A 20,303-nucleotide genomic window follows, 5' to 3' on the forward strand; every position below is an offset into this window, starting at 1 on the left:
ACAGAATGTTCTAGATTTGCACTGTATAATATAGTCTGCCGAGCACTCAAAATGTGGCCAGAATGACTGAAGAACAAAATTTTTTACTTTATTTCATTTTTAAAATTTTAATTTAAATAAATTTAAATATGGCTAGTGTCTATTGCACTGGACAGCACTGAACTGCGTAAACTACATGTGGTGAAGTTTTATAACCACATACAGATTAAAATTGTAGGTCTCTAAATATTACAGTATATAAGGTAATGCCAGATGCTAATTTCTTCCAGATAATTTGGACCTAGAGAGTTCCTTGTTTGAAAAAAGACCATTTGCTTCTTCAAAGAGGCCACGTCAAAAGCTTGTGCAAAAATAAAAACAAATGGCACTAAGTGGTGCCCTAATCAAACCGAGTCTTTAAGGATGGTCTGACCCAGGTTTATTATCTACATGCTGCAGATCTCATGTGGATTGGGCTCACGCCATCCACTCCAGGATTCACTGGGTGTTTCTAAAACTCTTGCACCTTCTCATACGACAGAAGACAGAAAAAGCGACTCTAAGTTACTGTACCATTTCTGTTCATGCTGTTCATCCATTTGTCAAGCTCTTCCATTTCGATTTCCATAACAGAGGGTGTGTCTTCCTCAAAAATGGGCCTAGAGGAAGAGCAAAAACAGTGTTGAAACAAAAATCCACTGGTGTGCCCAGTTCATTTGGGAAGAGCCTGGACTGTTGAATGGGAGAAAGATGAACCTGGTTTCTCGTGTGACACTCCAGGGCAGACTGGGGATTTGCCCCATTCGCATGTCCCAAATTCTCAAAGAAGGAAAGGCTAGAACTCAGACAGGCCTTCATCCATCACTGATCCAAAGACGGAGGCCACACAGTCCAGCTCTCGGGCTGAAAGGGAGCCCAGGAGACTCTGCTCCCCAGAAGGTACAAAGTTGAGCTGCCAGGCTTCCACCACGACCATCCTCAGGGGAGCTGCCCTGTATAGCATTGGGGCCTTGCTTAATTTCACTTCCCTTTTCTTGAGGTTTCTGACCTGTGCCCCAGGTCAAGTGGCCACTGAGAACAGGCTACTTTGATCACCTCTCCTGTCAACTCCCAGGCTTTTCCATGGTGGAGACATGGAACCATTGCTTTCAGAAACCCACTACCTTCCCTTACCGGGGCTCAGAGCACACGGTCATGGGAAAGAAGCCCCTGGTTAATGTAAATGGGGCTGGAGTGAGGACCACCCACTCTGAACCACAGCATGGGCGTGACCCTGTGCAGAGGAAGTGAGCAAAGTGTCTAAACAGGCAAAGTTGCTGGGGAGAGAGTGGGGGAGGAGGTGGTGACATTGCCCCAGAGCACTCTTCTGGTGGAATCTTGTTTTCTCTTTCCCTCTTTTCCTCTCTCTCTCTCTCTCTCTCTCTCCCTCCTTCTTTCCTTCCTATCCCCCTCCATTCCTCTTCTTTCTCCCACCCTAATGTGGCTCTGCTGCATGAACTTTATGCTTCTACCAAGGCTCTCCTGCTTTAATACCAGTGAACATTAGCTTTCCTGGTGATAAAATTTTTAATCAGAATAAACAAACCGATGTCTGTCAAATACACCCAGGGTCGGAATATTTAACTACAATGCATTTGGAACTGATAGCAGTCAGACAAGATGGTTTTTGGAAGAGGACCCTGTTCAACACCCAGATCCCCGACTAAATGGAGGTTGGGCGACTAGAGTGCACCCCCCCTCCCCCTGCAGCCTGCTGAGGGCCCTCTCTTGGGGCCCAGGAAGCCAAGAGGCCCCTCAAGGGTATCAGAACAATGATTCTTAAAAAAGCAGGTGGCTCTCTACTCTGCCCTTCTCTCTGATACCCTTGTCTACACTGAGCTGGGTTGGAGGCAGCGGAGACTTACACTTTGATGTTTTCACTTCCCAGTTCATCTAAAGAGAAAAAAAAATATATAAAAGTTATGTTAGCTTTCATTGTCTTATAACAACTTTTTATTTCACCAACAGCTGAAATCTCTACAGAGACAAGAGGGGACTTTAAGTCAATAGCATTTTTAAGGGAGCAACAATTAGCCTCTGAGTCAAACATGTGCCATATTGAAATGAGGTCCTAATCCATATGGAATCTGCTTGTTTGTTTGTTTTTTTTTCAAGATATGATGGCCCTCTGAGAGTGTTTATTACCTCAAATCAGATGTTTATTCCTTTTTATTTATTTATTTTTAATCCATATGAAGGAGAAAACCTTCATGGTGAGAGAAAGCAAGGAAGAGTCAGACAAGAAGGACTGTTCCTTGGTTCCCTACCCCAAAATGTCCCAGTTCGAAATATCACTACTGTATCTCCTTGTGACCCAACAAGCCCAACACTGTGACTGTCTCTTTGTCCCGGGGCAGGCTGTGGTGTATTCCATCAAGGTCTCTCCTTGGAACTCTGCTCTCATGCCCTTCTGGTCTCGGTTTATACTCAAGGAGCACCCTCTAGCTGAAGCAGGGCTCACCCTTCTAGTTGTTTCCCAGCTCAGCACCTTGCTTACTCCTTTACAGCCCTTGGCACAATTTGCCATTGGTCAATCCACCTGCTTAATTTTGTCTGTCCCACCCACTAAAACATAGTTCCAAAAGGACAGAGATCATGCCTGTCTTGTCTGTCCTGATGTCCCCTCACCTCCCATCTAGCTGGCACAGTACCTGGCAAACATCCAGTAAACATGTATTGAATAAATGAGCAGGTCTTGATCTGGATGGTCCAACACAGGTTAAATTCATGCCCAATGTTTTGGACTTAGTCATATCATAAAAGTGAAGCTTTGAGCAAACCCGCTGTTTATTGCTGCAGTTGAGGTGAGAACCAGCTAACTGTTTGTCAAATGCCCATCAGACTCCAGATGAATGTGTGGCAGGAGTCAAGAGCCCAGTGCCCCAGCTCAAGCTCTGTTTTGTTTTGCCTCCAGAGAAATGAGGCAGCGATGTCAAGTAAGTGCATAGCATCGGCCCACAGCACCTCTTGTGACCGGAGAGGCATTGAGAAGCGAACCACTTCATAGAGGCCGGCCCAAGAGCCAGATGTTCCTGATCCTTGGCAATTAGAGGTCTCTTTTCGCCAGGCCTGCAGAAATGCAGGTCCCCATCGAGGAAACAGAACCAGCAGGCACCTGGAACTGAGCTCCTGGCAGCCGAGAGCCACCGTAATTTCCTGTGGGTTGGCAAGCTCCCACGGCATCGCTGATCCAGGACAGCTGGGCACAGAGGGAAGCCTTGTGCCATCACCACTCACCTTCCAGGGGCTCTGGGCTATGTCTTTCTGCCCCTGGTAGGAACCTGAAGCTCCCTGCAGGCACCTGATCCTCAGACACTTGGACTGGGGAAACGAGTGTACGTTCATCTTATATTTCTATATTAATACTTTTAATCTAAAATTGATATGCTATTTCCTTAAGGGATTTTACTATAAATAAAGTCCCTGCACAATTGAACCTCCCCTAGATGTGACCCCTAAAGATCCCCCTGTTTTGCCTTTCCCTTCCCTTCTTTTCCTGCTTAGTAACCTCCTCCCAACATACACACACACACACACACACATACACACTCTAATTTCTCAGAGAACAAGTGGCCCCACAGCCCCACTGACGAGGGTATGGATTTATCTGTATTATTTGAGTGCCTGCAGGCTTTGTGGTGAGCAAAACCTAACCCTGCATGCAGATGATGGAAAAGTTTAAAAACCCATTACAAAAGTGCTCCAGATGCACCAAATGCGAAGCTCCTGTAATCAGTATTCAAACAGAGCAAAAAGCCTTCTGTGGCCTCGTCTCCCCGCTCCGAGACCATTAGCCCTGCCCCAGCCACCATGGCAACAGGAAAACATCTGGGAGAGCTCACTAGAGCAGAGCATTAAACCAGGAGGGAGACCAATTACGTGTCCCCAGCAATCAGGCCCTGCCCTCTCCACTCCACCTGGCCTGGATCTCTTTATTAAAAGCCATCTACTCCCTCTGCAACCAGAGGGCAAATGTAGCTCCCCCGCAGCCCCCACCTGCGCTTGATTCCACCTCCCCTCCCACAGTCCCTCCATTTCCTACTATCCGACCCACTTAGTCCTCTGCCTGCAGTTCCCAGTTACACCCCCTTAGCCTGCCGCCGCCCCCACCGTCAGCTACTCTCCCCTGTGCCCCTCTGGCGGGGGGCTTGCTGGGCAGGCAATGGGAGCAGGAGCCCCGCAGCGGATGGGCTCGCTTCTCTCTCTTTCCAGGCAGAACACTGAGCAAGAGAGAGTCTCTTTCTGGAGATGTCCTGAGCTGAGCCAGGTGTCATGTAGCCACAGCCTATTTAGAGCAATGGCTTATTGCCAGCTCTTCTCGCTGCAGCTCTCAGAAGGACTGGGCACACCAAGACCCTTAATAAATGTTAAATAATAACAACTGCAAATGCTCTACCGCTTGGAGGCCTAGGAAGAGGGGCAATGGAACTTGGCATTACTGCCCAGCACCTCCCTTTTTCCTGGATTTGAAACGGACAGGCCCAAAGGAAAAACGTGATTGCCAGTCCGAAGAAGGGTTCTTTGAATGTGTGGGCCAGGCCCTCCCTAGTCATCAAAGGTACAGGCTCACCTCCTGGGGCAGAAGAGCACACCAGGCTCTGCTCATGTGGGGGGAACTAATATGTCTAATTCTAACTCTCTGGGCGGATATCATCCATGCCCTCCCACAAAACATTGTTTTGGAGTCTTTCCAAGAAAAATGCTGGTCTGATCCAGTGTGACTGTTTTATTTTTTCCTGGAAATAATATTTAAATCAAATTTTGTTAATTGGAATATTCTCCTTTTATTTATTTTTGAAGATTTATTTGTTTGTTTGTTTTCTTAGAGAGTGAGCTGGGCAAAGTGGAGGTAGAGGCAGAGGGAGAAGGAGAGAGAGAATCCTAAGCAGACTCCCTGCTGAGCATGGAGCCTGGCCCTGGGGCTCCATCTCACAACCCTGAGATCATGATCTGAGCCGAAATCAAGAGTCAGATGCTTAACAGACTGAGCCACCCAGGTGTTCCACTCCTTTTACTGACTTGTGTTATAATGTAAAATATAAACGGGTGGACTTTAGCAGACAGTAGTTGTTAACTTTTCAGCATTTAGTCTGAAGAGATATCTGTGTGTTAAGCAATTAACCAGCTGTGTTTATCTTAAAGAAAATATTCAGATAAAGCTCTCTCTCTCCAAACTTGCGATAAGGAATTGTTTTGAAATTTTAAGATTTCTGTGTTGTGTTCTCTTAAAGTGAGGCATATTCAAACCAAAGAGAATGTGCAAATTTGTATTAAAAATGAGTTGCAAATTTGTTTTTTCCTCTGAGAATAGGGAGGTGTTCTTAAAAAAAAAGTTCTAACACTGTTTGATTAACTCATTCATTCAACGGCATTTACTGAGCAGCTAATATATGTGTAGGGCTAGACACGATGTTAGGCCAAGGGTCAGTAATAATAAGAAGCAGCAGCTAACAATATGCCAGCTACTCTTTTTCCTCAGTGGCGTACTTAGATGAATCCACTTAATTGTCACAACAGCTCTGTAAGCCAAGTGTTGGATTTACCCATTTCACAGAATAAAGAAACAGAGTCTCAGAATTCATAGCTGGGAAAAAGTCGACCAGGCAGTGTGGTTCCAGAACTTGTACTCTAACCTCCACACCACACTGTTAAACAAGATAAATAAGACAAGGTCTTGGTTCTCTTGGACTGTAAAGAGAACATAATGTAGTAAGAGAGACAAAAAAAAAAAAAAAAGAAAGAAAAGTCACCAATTTATCCCAACATAAATACATAAATACAGTGCATGGTAAGTGTCAACATCGTCTGTAAAAGCACAGAAGAGGCGGTGATTAATTTTGCCCGGGGAGTGATTACTCAAGGCTTCATAAAAACTTCAGAACTGGGCATTGAGGAACAGGGTGGCAGTTTGCCAAGCAGACAAGAAGGAAACCCCAAACAGAAGAATAGTGTCAACCAGGCCTGAAAGCATCATGAATGTGTAAGCCTGGCTCCGGGAATAGCAAATACTTCGAGTGTGGCTCCAGTGTACGATGCACGAGCCATCTGAGAATGAGGCCAGTTCTTGATTATGAATGGCTTTTGAACTTTGAGATTCTCACAATGAAAGTCAATGAAAAATCCTTTCCTGGATTTAGAGTCTAAAAGCACACACATTTGAATGGGCAGCCCCATCCTCCCCCTCCAAGTCCTGTGACATCATTAGGTAAAACTGGCTCAGGTTATGGTTTAAGCAGGAAATTCTTACTTTCCCTGAGGTTAAAAAAATAGGGGTACAGACAGCCCTGTTTGCTTTATCTTTTTCTTTAGCTTACAAAGGAGCGCACATGTGACCCTGAAATTTCAAGCAGTGGAGAGGCGTGTGTATTTTGTGCTCCCTTGGAATCTATTATATTGGTTCCTGCCAAGAAAGGTAATGCACATCGGTGCTTCTTCTCTAGCTCCTACTTACCATACCTGCTGGCCTAATGGAAAATGATCATTGATAGCTCCTGCTGAGAACTTAAAGGCTCTCCTGGTGCAAGGACAGTGAGCCGGGCCTGCAGGCCAAGGGCATGATCTCGAAGCCAGGGGGTCCTTAGTAGCGAGTGGGAGGTATGTTGAGTGAGTTTTGTATGCACGTATCAATACGTAGCTTGTTAGAGATGGTCTCAGCCCCCGAGTGATTTTTTGGAATAACCAAAGGCTTCAACTTTTTAAAAAAACTTATACAAATCTAATTGGAGGGACACCTGGATGGCTCAGTTGGTTGAGCATCTGCCTTTGGCTCAGGTCATGATCTCATGGTCCTGGGATCAAGTCCCACGTCGAGCTCCCTGCTCAGCGGGGAGCCTGCTTCTCTCTCTGCATCTAAGCCTGGTTCATGCTCTCTCTCTCTCTCTTTCTTTCTCTCAAATAAATAAATAAAATATATTTTAAAAATCTAATTGGAGTCACTTTTAGCAGAACAAGCCAAAATTACTCAAGTCTACTGTGGACTTAGAAGCACCCTGACACCCCGTGTTCATTGCTTCTAGATTTAGAACTGAATACTCACGGGGGTATCTCGGAGCTAGGGAACTCCCTATTGGATTGGTTTCAGATTGTTGATGGTAATCTGCAGCCAATTGGGAATTTCATACAAAAGTTAGCGTGGCTTTAACGAGAATTAGAACAATGCTTTACTCTAGCCTTTGCACAATCAAATTGGGATGTGGCATGGAGGAGAAAACCATATCTTCGACAGAAATATACACAGAAGAATGCTCTTCTGGTGGAGATGAGCCCAGGTCTCATCCCCAGCCCCAATGTGACCCACTGCTTTGCCATCTTCCTGGTTTCCTACACCGTATGGAATGTTGCATGGACCTGTTGGCTGGTATTAGACAGGGCCCTCATCTGGATAAGGTACAGAGACAGCAGCTGTGTGTTTTAAATCTCAATTGAGGCTGAAGCTATTCTCTTTTTGAAATATAAGGGAATATTCATCACTTACTACATTACGTAGTCCTTGTTGCTCAACTTAAAAAACTCTTGGTTCTTTCCTTCCCCATCCCCAACTCCAGACAGGCGTCAGGATCATACTCACATGTCTGTAAGGCACTCTGAGATCCTGGGCTATACGGCTCTGTGTAGAAGCAAGAAGTATTTTGTTAACTGACTGTTCATTAACACATGAAGCAATTGTCTGGAAATGGGAACATACGAAATAGTTACCTTGTTTGGCTCTTTTTCTCCTATAGCGTGTTACAAGGATTATCACTGATAAAAATAGGAGGGCAAATAAAATCAGTGGGATCAACACCATTAATATAAATTCTAACTGATCTGCATCATCGTCAAAGTCGATAAAACTTGTATTTGCAGGTAATGTTTCTGTGGTCACCGTGGGAAACGTAGCATTAGTATTAAAATCTTCTCTGCCATCCACTTCCAGGGGCATATCCCCTGACTGTTCTGGTTCCTCAGGTAAATCTGTAGGGACACACACAAAATTGAGATTGCCATGGAGACAAAGCTACTATGTTATGTTTTCAATGATTTTTAAATATATCCTACATGCATCAAGTGGTAAACTTGATCCACTGCATTTGGTCTTCTCGTTCTGTGTGACAGAGTATTGATTTAACGTAAATAGAGCTCAAGCTGAGAGTATATTGAACATGGAATCAGAGCCTAGAGATAAACTTCCACAAATGCAGGCAGTTTAGCCTTGACCAGATAAATGTATGTGGCATTGAGAAGCTTTACTATGTCAAGGGTGATATTCCAGAACATCTCCTATAGGGTATCAGGCTATTTCAATAACATTTCTGGATAAATCTAAATCCATATTTACTAACAGTTAACTACTTGCCACATAACACTTGGGTAGAAGGGAATGCACACTGTCCTGAATTTTTCTAGAATTTTATTTATTTATTTACTTGCTTTAGAGAGAGCGCACGTATGCTCGTGTGAGCAAGGGCAGGAGCAGAGGGAGAGGGGCAGGAGGAGAGGGAGAGAATCTGGAGCAGACTCTGGCTGAGTGCAGAGCCTGACAGTAAGCTCGATCCCACAACCCTACGATCACGACCTGAGCTGAAACTAAGAGTCCAAGAGTCGGAAGCTTAACTAACTGAGCCACCCAGGTGTCCCACACTGTCCTAATTTTTAATAAAAGTTTAGCTATTTCCAAGAATTCTTTCTTGGAAACTGGGGTGACTGATCTGGGGTCTCAGTGTCAGGTCGCACATTCTGCGGAGAACTGAGTCTCTCTGAGATTATCTGACAGAAATCTTCCTGGATTCTAAATAAAAACACAGTGCACATCTCATTTGTGAGGCAAAATTCTCAAGAAGGAGATTCCCTTAGAGACTAAGGAAACTGCACCAATATTTAAATGTATTTAAGAAAAAAGCATCTTTAGAACTTTCCCTATATAGAAGCCTAAGCAAGTTCATTCTGTTTGAATGTCAGATTGTGTTGGAAAACCATCACAGGGCAGGGAAGGACCATTAGCCTGATGATTACCTGAGAAATCTTTCCTTACCTGGGCTAGGTAGTGAGCACAGTTAGTAAGCTGGGGGTTACTGTCGTACCGGGGTACAACATTGCCTGTGGTTCAAAGGGGGCCCACCGAGGCAAAGGGCCTATTAGTTTAGGCCACAGAAGACTTATCAAATAACTTATGTGAAAGTTCATTCTAAAGTGTGAGTTGCTATGTAAACAGAAAAGTCAGCTGCTTCAAGCAGAGGTTAGGCTACCCTGCACACAATGACAGACTGGCCCCTGCAGAGCCAATTCAACTTTATCAACTTGCATGACCAAAGGACAATGGATCCCTCTGATTTAATTTATAAAAATGCTTGTTTGATCACAGTCTAATTTTTTTTTTTGGTTATACATATGAACATTTCCATTTCCTCCAAGACCAGGGATTTGATAATCCCATTGGTAAATGCCACCCCAAACCACCAGAATCAATTACAAACTGCAGAGTCTAACGAACTGGTGTTCTTCATCTGTTTTTGCCAAAAGCAGGATTTTTTTAAAAAAATATCTACTATTTATTGACCTCTGTCTGGGTTAAGTGGCTTTATTTTATATTTATGTCTTTGAAATAAGGTAATAAATTAATAAAAATGACACATACGTTAAAGGCTTCGATGCATCATTTATCACCCTGAACCAGGAAAAGATATTTGTCCACTAGAGCAATCTCCTCCTTAGCATCACCCTTCTTGCAGAAATACTGGGATCAAATAGTATTCTTCACTGATAATCCAGCCAGTGACAACTGGACATATATGGGGGGGGGGGGGCAGGGGAGGGGTCAGTGGGGGAGTGGCACAGGTGCAGGTGCACTTGGTGATCCTGACCCCATTCCCTGAGGTCAGTGCTTATGGACCTTCCTCAAATACCCAGACTTGCCTTTTATTTCTTTTGCTTGCTTCTACTACAGCTGAGGCTGCTGCCACTGTATCAGGCTAACCTTTATAGAGAATTTACTAAGCCAAGTCTTGTGCTCTGCCTTTTACCCAGAATATCTCATTTTGTCCTCACCATTTTTCCAGATGGAAACTGGGGAAAGAGGTTACACAACTGGCCTGTGGTCACAGAGCAATCATGGAGGAGGATTTGAACCCACGAAGGCTAGTCACTGAACCTGAGCTTTAAACCTCACTCACATGGTATCTTCCTAATAAGACAGGAATAGAATGGTTACTAGTCACCGCGGGGTGAACAAGAGATGGAACCCATGTCCTTGCCCCTCTGCCTATAAGGAGGTGGCTTCCTGGCACAAAGGGGAAGGACAGGGGGATGAGTCCCAGAAACCTTGGCTTTGTAGGGCTCCTGCTAAGCGACTCAGCCCAGATGTGCTGTAAGCAAAGCTGCCCAGAACAGCAGGATGTGTTCAGCACCTCTCCAAGGAAGGCTTTTTTTTTTTTAAGATTTATTTATTTTATGTTTTTAATTTATTTATTTGAGAGAGAGAGCTCGTGGGAGGAGGAGCAGAGAGAAGGGGAGAGAGAATCACAAGCAGACATGCCCTGAGCACAGAGCCCAGAGCAGAGCTCGATCCCACAACCCTGCGATCACGACCTGAGCCAAAACCAGGAGTTGGATGCTCAACCAGGTGCCCCTCCAAGAGAGGCTTTGAATCACCACTTGACCCAGGGCCCCAGAAGAGAAAATAGAAAAAGGAATAAGGTGGCAGGAATAACAAGGGCATTTGGGTAGTCAGGAACAAAAGAGAAACGGAAAGAAAGCACACCAGATGGTCCTGGGTTATGCTTTTATTTTTAGCATAAGGAGCAGTGCTGATCACAGGTGGCCTTTAGTGACAATCTGCAGTAAAATGGGCTGGGATTTCTCTCCCCAATATCCCTCTCACATACATCCTACATCCTAACATACATTTTGCATCATTGACTCCCTCAGAATCTCCAGTGACTATCTACATAAATAAGAACCAAGGGGGTGGCCTCTCTCTCTCTCTCTTTCCTTCTCTGTTTTTCTTTTCACCCTACACACCTTCATCTCCAGATACTTCTCTGATAACCTTCCTCCCAGTCCTCTCTGCCCCAACGAACATTATCGTAGCCAAAAATAATAAATAACAGTAACTGGCATTTATCAGATGCTTGGTATGTGCTAGGAACTAGGACACAGGCACTACTTAATTTCATCTTCACAACAACTGTACTGTACACATTTTACAGATGAGGAAGCTGATTCTCGAACGTCTTAGCCTGGGGTACAAGCCTGTCATTTCTAAGTTCTGCTACATACGGTCTGGAAGCTGCGCTCCCTAGAGCATAAATGCCAAATAACAGTGAAGGTTCTAGTCACAGCTCTTGCCGCTTCGTCGTCCTGGGAATTTGAACAAATTATTTACCCTTGTGGCTTAATGTCCTAATCTGCACAACTAAGCGGTGATCCCCAGCACCCCATCTATTTCCACATTTCCACACATTCGGGTGCTCATCTTGCTTCTAATTAGAATTTTTGAGTTGGCACTAGACACGTGGTACTAAGCTCTCAGAAAGGAAATGTCACTATCACCACTTCCCCCAGTCACTCACGTTCCCTCCCCAGAGGCAGCCAGTGTTTCTGTTGCCTTCCAGAAAAGCTCCATGCATATACAAATATCGTTTCCTGTTTGCTTTTTTTTTAACACAAAAGATAACAAAATTTATATATGTTCTGTCTCTTTCTTTTTGCACTTAAAAATTGGTCTTCAAGATTACTTTATATCCATACACAGAGAGTTGTTTTTTCCCCTATTACCAGGATGTGTCATAACCTCTTCCTATTGATAGAGATTTAGGTTGTTTCTTGTGCATTGAACGATGCTACAATAAGCACCCCTGCACGCCCTTCAGCTGGCACACGTGCACGTCCTGTCTGTATTTCGTCTCGAGTGTGGGAGAGCAGGAGCGAGGGTGTTGGGTGCAGGAGGAGAGGGGACAGCAGCAAACTTCTCTGGGTGGTCTGTCCTCACGACTTGTCCAAGATCGCTCCAGTCCAGGCCTCACACAACGAGAACCGGCAGAAACGAAGTCAGGAAAGTGCTAGGTGTGTAGGGGGTGCTGGACGGGAAGGGGGGCAGTTGACAAATTGTGGGGATCAGCTCCAAGAATTTGTGCCAGGAGCATTACACATCACCAAAAGGAAAGCTGGAAAACCAGGGTGGGCCATTGAATCGAATCAGTAACCAAGCATGGGGACAGAGTAAGCGTCAGGTAAGGAAACCAGAGGTGGATGAACCCAAGGTGGGCCCCACAGGGGAGCCAGGGGGTCACAAAAGCAGACAGGGGGGTGCAGAGGGCAACTCAAGGGACTTTTCCCCAGAGCACTGGGGAGGTTCCTCCTGTGGCCTGTGGGGTAACAACAACTCTTACCCCAATGGACACAGGGCCCCCTGAAACCACTCAAGCTCAGACACATCTTTAGATACTAGCCATTTCTTTCTATTTTTTTTTAAGATTTTATTATTTACTCTTAAGAGGCAGAGACAGAGGCAGAGGGAGAAGCAGGCTCCCTGTCAGGGGGCCTGACACGGGACTTGATCCCAGGACCCCAGGACCCCGGGGCCATGACCTGAGCCAAAGGCAGACACTCAACCACTGAGCCATCATGGTGCCCAACCCCAGCCTTTCCAAGCAACACTTGCTCATGCCTGTAACAGCCAATGGCAATTTCCCACAGGAACCATCTTGGACTCTTGGGTAAAAGCGACATTCTACAGACCCTTCTTGGGTCCAGCATTACTAGGGGAGAACCCAGAACTCTCTCTCAGGGAGTGGGCCTGGAGCACGTGTGTGGAACAGAATGTGCAAGGCACGTCCTGTGCGGCTCATGGAATTTGCGGGTATCTCCACGGCATCGTGGAGGGCAGGATGTGGGCTCCCACCAGCAGGGCCCAAGAAAGCCCCCCAGGGGTTGACTCCTCTCTTTCCTAGAGGCCAGAGAAGGAGGCCCTTGTCCTGCCCACCCCACCGTGTTCGTATGAAGAGCAAAGGGAGTCACGAGCCTGAGCTGCCAGGTGGCCTGTGGAGCACCCACTCATGCCAGGTGTTGGGAGACTCGCCACCTCCTTTGTGCGCCCCCCTCCCCCCACCCCTAGGCTCACCAGGGTCTCTGCTGCTCCCAGGGGACTAACCTGCCTGTATAATGTCTTCATTTTTCCTGTTGTGTCTTCTGGCCCAAATTTGGACATATTTCAGGGTAAAAGATGTATGGCCCCGGGGGGTGGGGGTAAAACTGAAAAAGCTGCAGAAACCAAGAGGATCAAGCAGAAGAGCGAAAAGGGAGCCGCACTGGCCAGCAAAAGTACAGAAAAGAAGAGAGAGCAGGGACAACACGTGATAAGCAGACAGGCCGTGTGAAGGCCACCGGGTGCGTGGCCCTGGAGCCCGCAGTGACCTGCCCGAGGAACCACGGCAGCAAGGGCTGCAGGTGGCTGCTCTGGCAAAAGCCTGGTCTCCCTCCCAAGTGGCCCCAGCGCAGGCCAGCCCCCTCCCACCACATTCTCACTCCCACCATCCCTCTCCCTCTGCCTTACCAACAGATAATGGGAGGGGTCGCGTGAAGGATGACCCCAAGCTGCAGTACTTCACTTGGCTTTTAACCCTCAAATCCTCCAAATTGTCAGATAATCAACTGCACAGTCCCAGAGTCACTTACAAATGATTATTGACAACAGCCATGAAACACATCTGGGATGCACATTCCACACATGTGGCAGGGACTCTGGGGGGCACATCCTCATCTGTGGAAAACTGGGGGAAATGCTTGAGGTGAGCCTGGCAGCCCCAGCAGGTGAGCGGACACGTGGCCCCATCACTGCTCCAAACCCCATCACTAAGTGGAAATGACTCTGCTTCCCGGTAAAGCAAACAAGCCAACCTCTTTTCCGAAAATGGGACGAAGAGGCAAGCAAGCTCCAGTTTTTTAAGTTAAAAAGAGAACAACAAGGATCACCTACCAACTGCAAGAACGCCACGCTGCTGTTATAACGTAAAAGGGAGCAAGGCCGAGAGAAGGGCACTAAGCTCAGGATCGCATCAGGTATGTCGGGCCTCAGTCGGAGGACCCGTTCTTTCACCTGTTACGTCGACTCCGGGCACAAACTGTGTCAACTATTTTATTTCCGCTTATTTTCTGATTTTTTAAACAATTTTATAATTCAGATAATGAAACGAAAGAAGACGCAAGTCTGGTGTCAGGCCTTCAAACTCAGCCCTGCTCTGAGGAGTACCTGGAGGATATGGATCTCAAGATATTCAAGGCACCAAAGTCTGCCTACGTCCCATCCCCCTGCACGTCCGCACACGGCAGAGAGCCAGCCAGTGTTCGAAGGGGGAGACAAAACCAAGCCAAGAAGCTCTCGGTGGTGCTCGGCCTTGGCCGCACAAAGGAATCATCTGGGCACCTGCTCGTACACCTGAGGCCTAAAGCTTCACCTCATAATATCTGCAGTGAACGGAGGCCTCAGTATTTTTTGCAGTTCTCAGGGTGAATCCGAGGCCCCCACCCTACCCACTTCCTGTCTTGCCCTGGGCCACCCCAGCACTCTGCCCTCCTGTGCTGCTTCTCCTTGGTGAACTGGAGAAGAATCAGAGGTCAGGGAGTTGGATGCCAAAGGCTTGCCCGGCAGCTGCCAACTCGATCACCAGAATGCAACCGCTTAAAAATCATCACTGAAGCCTGGAGCCCCTGGGAGACTGTGGCCAGGCGAGGCTGAGAGAGAACTGTGACAGGCATGCATGCCTTCCAGGGGAAGTCTGACTACGAGAGGGTGTGCTGGAGTGTAAAACCCTCTTCTCCAGCAAAGGTCACTGCTGATAGAACAGCTGGGAGGGGTACACCACGGGTCCTCAGACTCTAGCATCGGAATCACCTGGAGGGCTTCCCAAACACAGAGTGCTGGCCCCTGTTCCCAGAGTTACTGCTTAATAAGTCTGGGATGAGGCCAAGAATTGTAAGGCTTTTTAAAAATATATATTTTATTTATTTATTCATGAGAGACACACAGAGAGAGGCAGAGGGAGAAGCAGGCTCCCCAAGGGGAGCCTGATGTGGGACGTAATCCCAGGACCCCGGGATCACACCCGGAGCCAAAGGCAGACTCTCAACCACTGAGCCACCCAGGTGTCCCTAAGGCTTTTAAAAATAAATTTTATTTTTAAGTATTCTCTCCACTCAACATGGGGCTGAAACCCACAACCCCAAAATCAAGAACCACACGCTCTACTGACTGAGCCAGCCAGGTGCTCCAAGAATCTTCATTTCTTTTTTTTTCTTTTCTTTTCTTTTTTTTTAAGAATCTTCATTTCTAAAAAAAAAAATGCTGCTGCTGCTGCTGCTGCTCTGGAGGCCATACTTTGACAGCCATTGGTTTAAGTTGCACAAACAACCTCATTTAGTTGTGTTTAATTATTAATAACACCTCTTGTTCTCAACACTTACTGTGCACCCACATCACCTAGTGGGTTTTAAGCTCCACCCAAAGCAGTTATGTGAGGGTATCTGTGGCTGCACGTGGGCAACAATATGTTTTAAAAGCTCCCCCAGTGAGCTTAGTAAGTAAGTATGCTGGGTTGAGAGTTACTGAGTTAAACTGGTTTTTTGTTTTGTTTTAAGAATTTTATTTATTTATTCATGAGAGACAAAGAGAGAGGCAGAGACACAGGCAGAGGGAGAAGCAGGCTCCATGCAGGGAACCCGACGTGGGACTCGATCCCAGGACCCCCAGATCACACCCTGAGCCAAAGGCAGATACTCAACCACTGAGCCACCCAGGCGACCCGAGAGTTACTGAGTTAGACTGTAATTCAGTTGGCTTTATTTTAATTTGTTGCTATTCATGAAGATAGTCCTGACTAGCTTTAAAGATGATTGAAGAACCCTACACAGAAAGAAGCCTCTGAAAGCAAAATTAACAGGTATATGCATCTGTCAGATAAATGGTCTATCTCTTCGGTTCTGGTATCTTTTGAAAAGCAGTTGTTCAGCATCTGTGAAATCTGGCTGTGATGGGCCAGGGGAAAATGGGAACCACTGACTTAGCAGACTCATGAGGCCCCAGCCTGTCTGTGGGAGTATAATTGTGTTTGATGCAGGGAGATGCCAACACCAAGTAAATGGACACGGGCTCCTTGGGGTTGGGACACCGACCTGCATGGACCACGCATGGGCTTCTGAAGTGTCCCGCCCTTTCTCTGGTTTGCTTGGTTTCAAGACAGTATGAACTCATTGTTCATTATCTGAGAGCATTTCATTCAGGTGCCTGTTTGTCAACCGATGCCTCCACGGTTTGGCCCTGTATCTACCCCTAGCACCTGGAACCCTGTCTGCTGCTCAGTAGCCACTGGGTACGCGTTGTTCAGGAAATAGAAGTAGGCCAGGCTTGTCTGAGAGACGATGTTAGGGCATCTCTCACCTTTTTATCAAGAACATCGCTGGGGGAGGAAGGACTGGGTGGCTCAGATAGTGAAGCGTCTGCTTTCGGCCCAGGACATGATCCTGGGGTCCTGGGATTGATTCTCATGTCGGGCTTCCCACTGAGCAAGGAGCCTGCTTCTCCCTCTCCCTCTGGCTCGTCCTTGCTCTCTGTCTCTGTCTCTGTCTCTGTCGCTCTCTCTCTCCCCCCACCTCCACCCCTCCATGCTTGCTCTCTCTCTCTCTAATAAATAAATACAATCTTGGGGATCCCTGGGTGGCTCAGCAGTTTAGCACCTGCCTTCGGCCCAGGGCATGATGCTGGAGGCCCGGGATCAAGTCCCTCATCGGGCTCCCTGCATGGAGCCTGCTTCTCTCTCTGCCTGTGTCTCTGTCTCTCATCTCTCATGAATAAGTAAAATAAAATCTTTAAAAATAAATAAGCAAATAAATAAACACAATCTCAAAATATATATATATATATATACACACATCCTGTCCTCCTCCCTCTGTCCGCCCTCCAAGGAAACACACAGTCCATTCTTGGTCACAAAGAAATAGGGACCTAAGGTGGTTTCCTCAGTTCTCTAAGTTGTAAAGAAAACACTGGAGAAAGAGAGGAACTGCTTAACGCCGAGTAAGAATCCTGAGTGATGAAATTTCATGTTTCTGGTTCTTGTTTGTTTGGGTAGGGGCGGGGCGGGGGGAATCTGGGGTTCCCCATAGTTTCCCACAGGTGACCTGATTCTCTGGAGGCAGGACTAGGGAACTGGATGGACAGTTGTTTTTTAAAGATTTTATTTATTTGCCAGAGAGAAAGAGAAGGAAAGAGCAAGCAGAAGCCCAGGGAGAGGCAGGGGAAGAGGGGGAAGCAGGCTCCCCGGGGAGAAGGGAGCCCAGGACCCTGGGGTCACGACCCGAGCTGAAGGCAGCTGAGCCCCCCTGCGCCCCCCGGTTGGCGTTTCCATCGTGAGCTCTGCTGCCCTACGTAGTCTGCGATGCTGGGTGGACTGTGCGGTGTATCTTCCGGGCCGGCTTAGCTGAAGAGGATGGGGTGGGAAGAAGTGGGCTCATCGGCGGGGGGCAAAGGCCCGAGGGGCAAGGGCAGGGCCTGACTCTAGGGGCCTTGGGCTAGAGCTGCCTGTGCCCCTGCACCTTTCTCCGCAGCCAGCCGATGCCTGGAGGTGACAAGGCCTCACGTTGAAAGAAGGTTGACAAGGTGTCTTGTGCTCGTTTTGAGGCGGGTCACCCGGTAAGACGCCTCAGTCCGGGAGTTCGCTTGTGAGGCTTGTTCGCGTTTCTACCCCGTTGCCCTGAGAAGCACCTGCGGCTGCAATTTACTGTCAGATGAAAACGTGGCCCACAAAGGGGCCTGCGACGCTCTGATGTCTGTTGCGTTTTAAACATTTTATTTTGATGTCTTTTTTTTTTTTTTTTTTGATGCTTTTTAAAGAGAAGGTTTACTCCTGTTTATTCAGATTTGCCCAGACCCTGAGGCTGTCTCGATTTAAAGTTGCTCACCTGGGGAAGCTGCGGTTCTGACCACCTGACTACCGCTTTGCACACTGCAGACCTATTCTGGCCTGCGGGCACCTGGCGGCTTAAGAAGAATGTGTGTATTTTTATGGGACGCAATATATATACACTTTTGACATTTAGAACTCTCGAGATCCCTGGGTGGCTCAGCGGTTTAGCGCCTGCCCTTGGCCCAGGGCATGATCTTGGAGTCCCGGGATCTAGTCCCACGTCGGGCTCCCTGCATGGAGTCTGCTTCTCCCTCTACCTGTGTCTCTGCCTCTGTCTCTCATGAATAAATAAATAAAATATTTTAAAAAAACCTCTCTCTACTGGGCACTTGGGAGGCTCAGTCAGTTAAGCATCTGCCTTCAGCTCAGGTCATGATCCCAGGGTCTGGGGATCAAGCCCTATGTAGGGCTCCCTGCTCAGCGGGGAGTCTGCTTCTCCCCCTGCCCCTCACCCCACTTGCACACACACTCTCTCTCAAGTAAATGAATCAGATTTTAAAAACCACAACTCTACCATTAGTGGGATAATAGACACACGAGTGCTTGCAAATGGGGAAAAAAAGGATTTTATTAAAATGATAGTTATTGTCATTACTCATCTGAATCCTTTTCCGTTTTTATTATACTTCTATCTCGCTTTTGAATAGCCAGTTTCAAAAATTCAACTTCAGAGAGTAAGTTGAAAACAAAAGTTCTTGGCCACGCCCTTGCCCTCTCCCTGGCCTGCTATCAGCCCCACTCTGAGTAGGGAAGGGAGACAAGGTGGGCTCTTGTGCGGGGCATGTGGGCCCTCAGGTCAGCACAGGCTCAGAGCTGCCAGAGAAGGCCCCTGAAAAAGACAGGGACAAGCCAAAACATGAGTGGAGATGTATGTTTGTGATAAATTAGAGGGCAGAGAGCAGGGGAAAGAGATGTGGGCTGGTATCCCAGGGGCTAATGTACCTTCACTGTGAGCAGCAGGAGGAAGGGGGAGGGGGTGTAATCAGAAGTTACCATCACTAGCCTATGGGGGAGCAGAGAGCAAGAATTTGTTTTATTTTGGGGAAGTGTTCTTATGACAGGAGGCCAAGGAAGGGGGTAATCTCCTGAGGTCTCTGAAGTGGTGTCTGAGGGGAACAAATTGTGGGTTGGATTTTCTGGGGTCAGCAAAGTCCCTTACTAGGTCTCCTAAGCCCTGCTTGCTCCTGATCTTATTTTACCTTGAAAGAGACTCAGTCCTGCCCCCTCCATCCTGGACAATCTAACAGGTTTCGGGCACTGAGAATTGAATGTTGCCGCTTGAGCTGCTGATCCTGGGCAGTCCCAATCTCTTGCCAACCTCCCTTCTGCCCTTATTAATATAATCCTGCACTTTTTTTCTTATCTAGTTTTTAACATGATGGATTACATTAGTAGATTCTCTAAAGTTGATCCACTCTTGGATTCCTGGTTTCAATCTATGTAAGCATTGGGGTGTTTTTGGTTTTGTTTTGTTTATCTCGTGTTTTTTTTTTTTTTTTTTCCCCAGCACAATTTATTTCCTTGTTATTTGAATGTTTGGTCTAGGACTCAGCCTAAATTTTTTTCTAATATCTGTTAACTGGCTACATAGCCAATATGCCTGTGGTCTTAGTGATACACCAACATAGGGATGATCTTTGCTTGATAAGAGATAATCGCATTCACACAGTTACTAAAGTCCAGGATGCCCAGTTAAATTTGAATACCAGATAAACAACAAATAATTTTTTAGTATAAATGTGTCCCATGCAATATTTGTGTGGCCTCTATTTACATTGAATTGTATGAGAAGTACTTACACTAAAAAAAAAAAAAAAAGTGTTTGTTTGAAACTTACATTTAACTGGATATTTTTATCTGCTAAATCTAGTCATCTTAACCAGAAATAAACATAATGCTTAAAAAAATACATGAATTTTTAAATTAATATTTTTGTCACTGGAAGACAAAAACATATGTCAGGAAACCCGAGTAACCACTGGGGCTCCTATTTCTGAAAACTACAATGGAGTAGGGAGGCAGGAAACAATAAAGGTGGTTTTATTCATATACAACAAAGACACATAGAAGAAAAATTCAAATTTCAAAAACAAACTAGATTGGATGGTTCTGTTCAAGGAAAAGAAACCAAAACACCACCACCAACTGGACCCTGCTCCAGTAGATAACTCTCCTTTCAAACCATCTTCTTTAATTAGTCAGGAAAGGCTTCTGTGTTGTCCTCCCCACTCCCACCCCCCAGGCAGATTTTTCTATTCACTTCATGTTACAGAAATTTTATTTCTTTTTTGAGTTTTCAAATCCGCTCTTACTGGCTTGAAATTTATCTTCTATGGAACTTGTATTCCTTTT

The 20,303-nt window shown here is 46.4% G+C and overlaps 1 protein-coding gene across 1 annotated transcript in view; it reads right to left on the bottom strand.

Annotated features, from left to right (window-relative positions):
- The window catches only part of TMEM154 (transmembrane protein 154), a 46,187-nt gene that overhangs the window by 16,332 nt on the left and 9,552 nt on the right, over window positions 1–20,303 (bottom strand). The window contains exons 3-6 of the mRNA XM_026016611.2: window positions 7,714–7,971; window positions 7,586–7,624; window positions 1,884–1,911; window positions 553–638 (exon numbers count right to left, since the gene is read on the bottom strand). Coding sequence (XP_025872396.1) covers window positions 553–638; window positions 1,884–1,911; window positions 7,586–7,624; window positions 7,714–7,971 — 411 coding nt within the window. The remainder of the gene's footprint in view (window positions 1–552; window positions 639–1,883; window positions 1,912–7,585; window positions 7,625–7,713; window positions 7,972–20,303) is intronic.

The sequence above is a fragment of the Vulpes vulpes genome, chromosome 10, assembly GCF_048418805.1.
Source record: "Vulpes vulpes isolate BD-2025 chromosome 10, VulVul3, whole genome shotgun sequence".
Lineage (NCBI taxonomy): Eukaryota > Metazoa > Chordata > Mammalia > Carnivora > Canidae > Vulpes > Vulpes vulpes.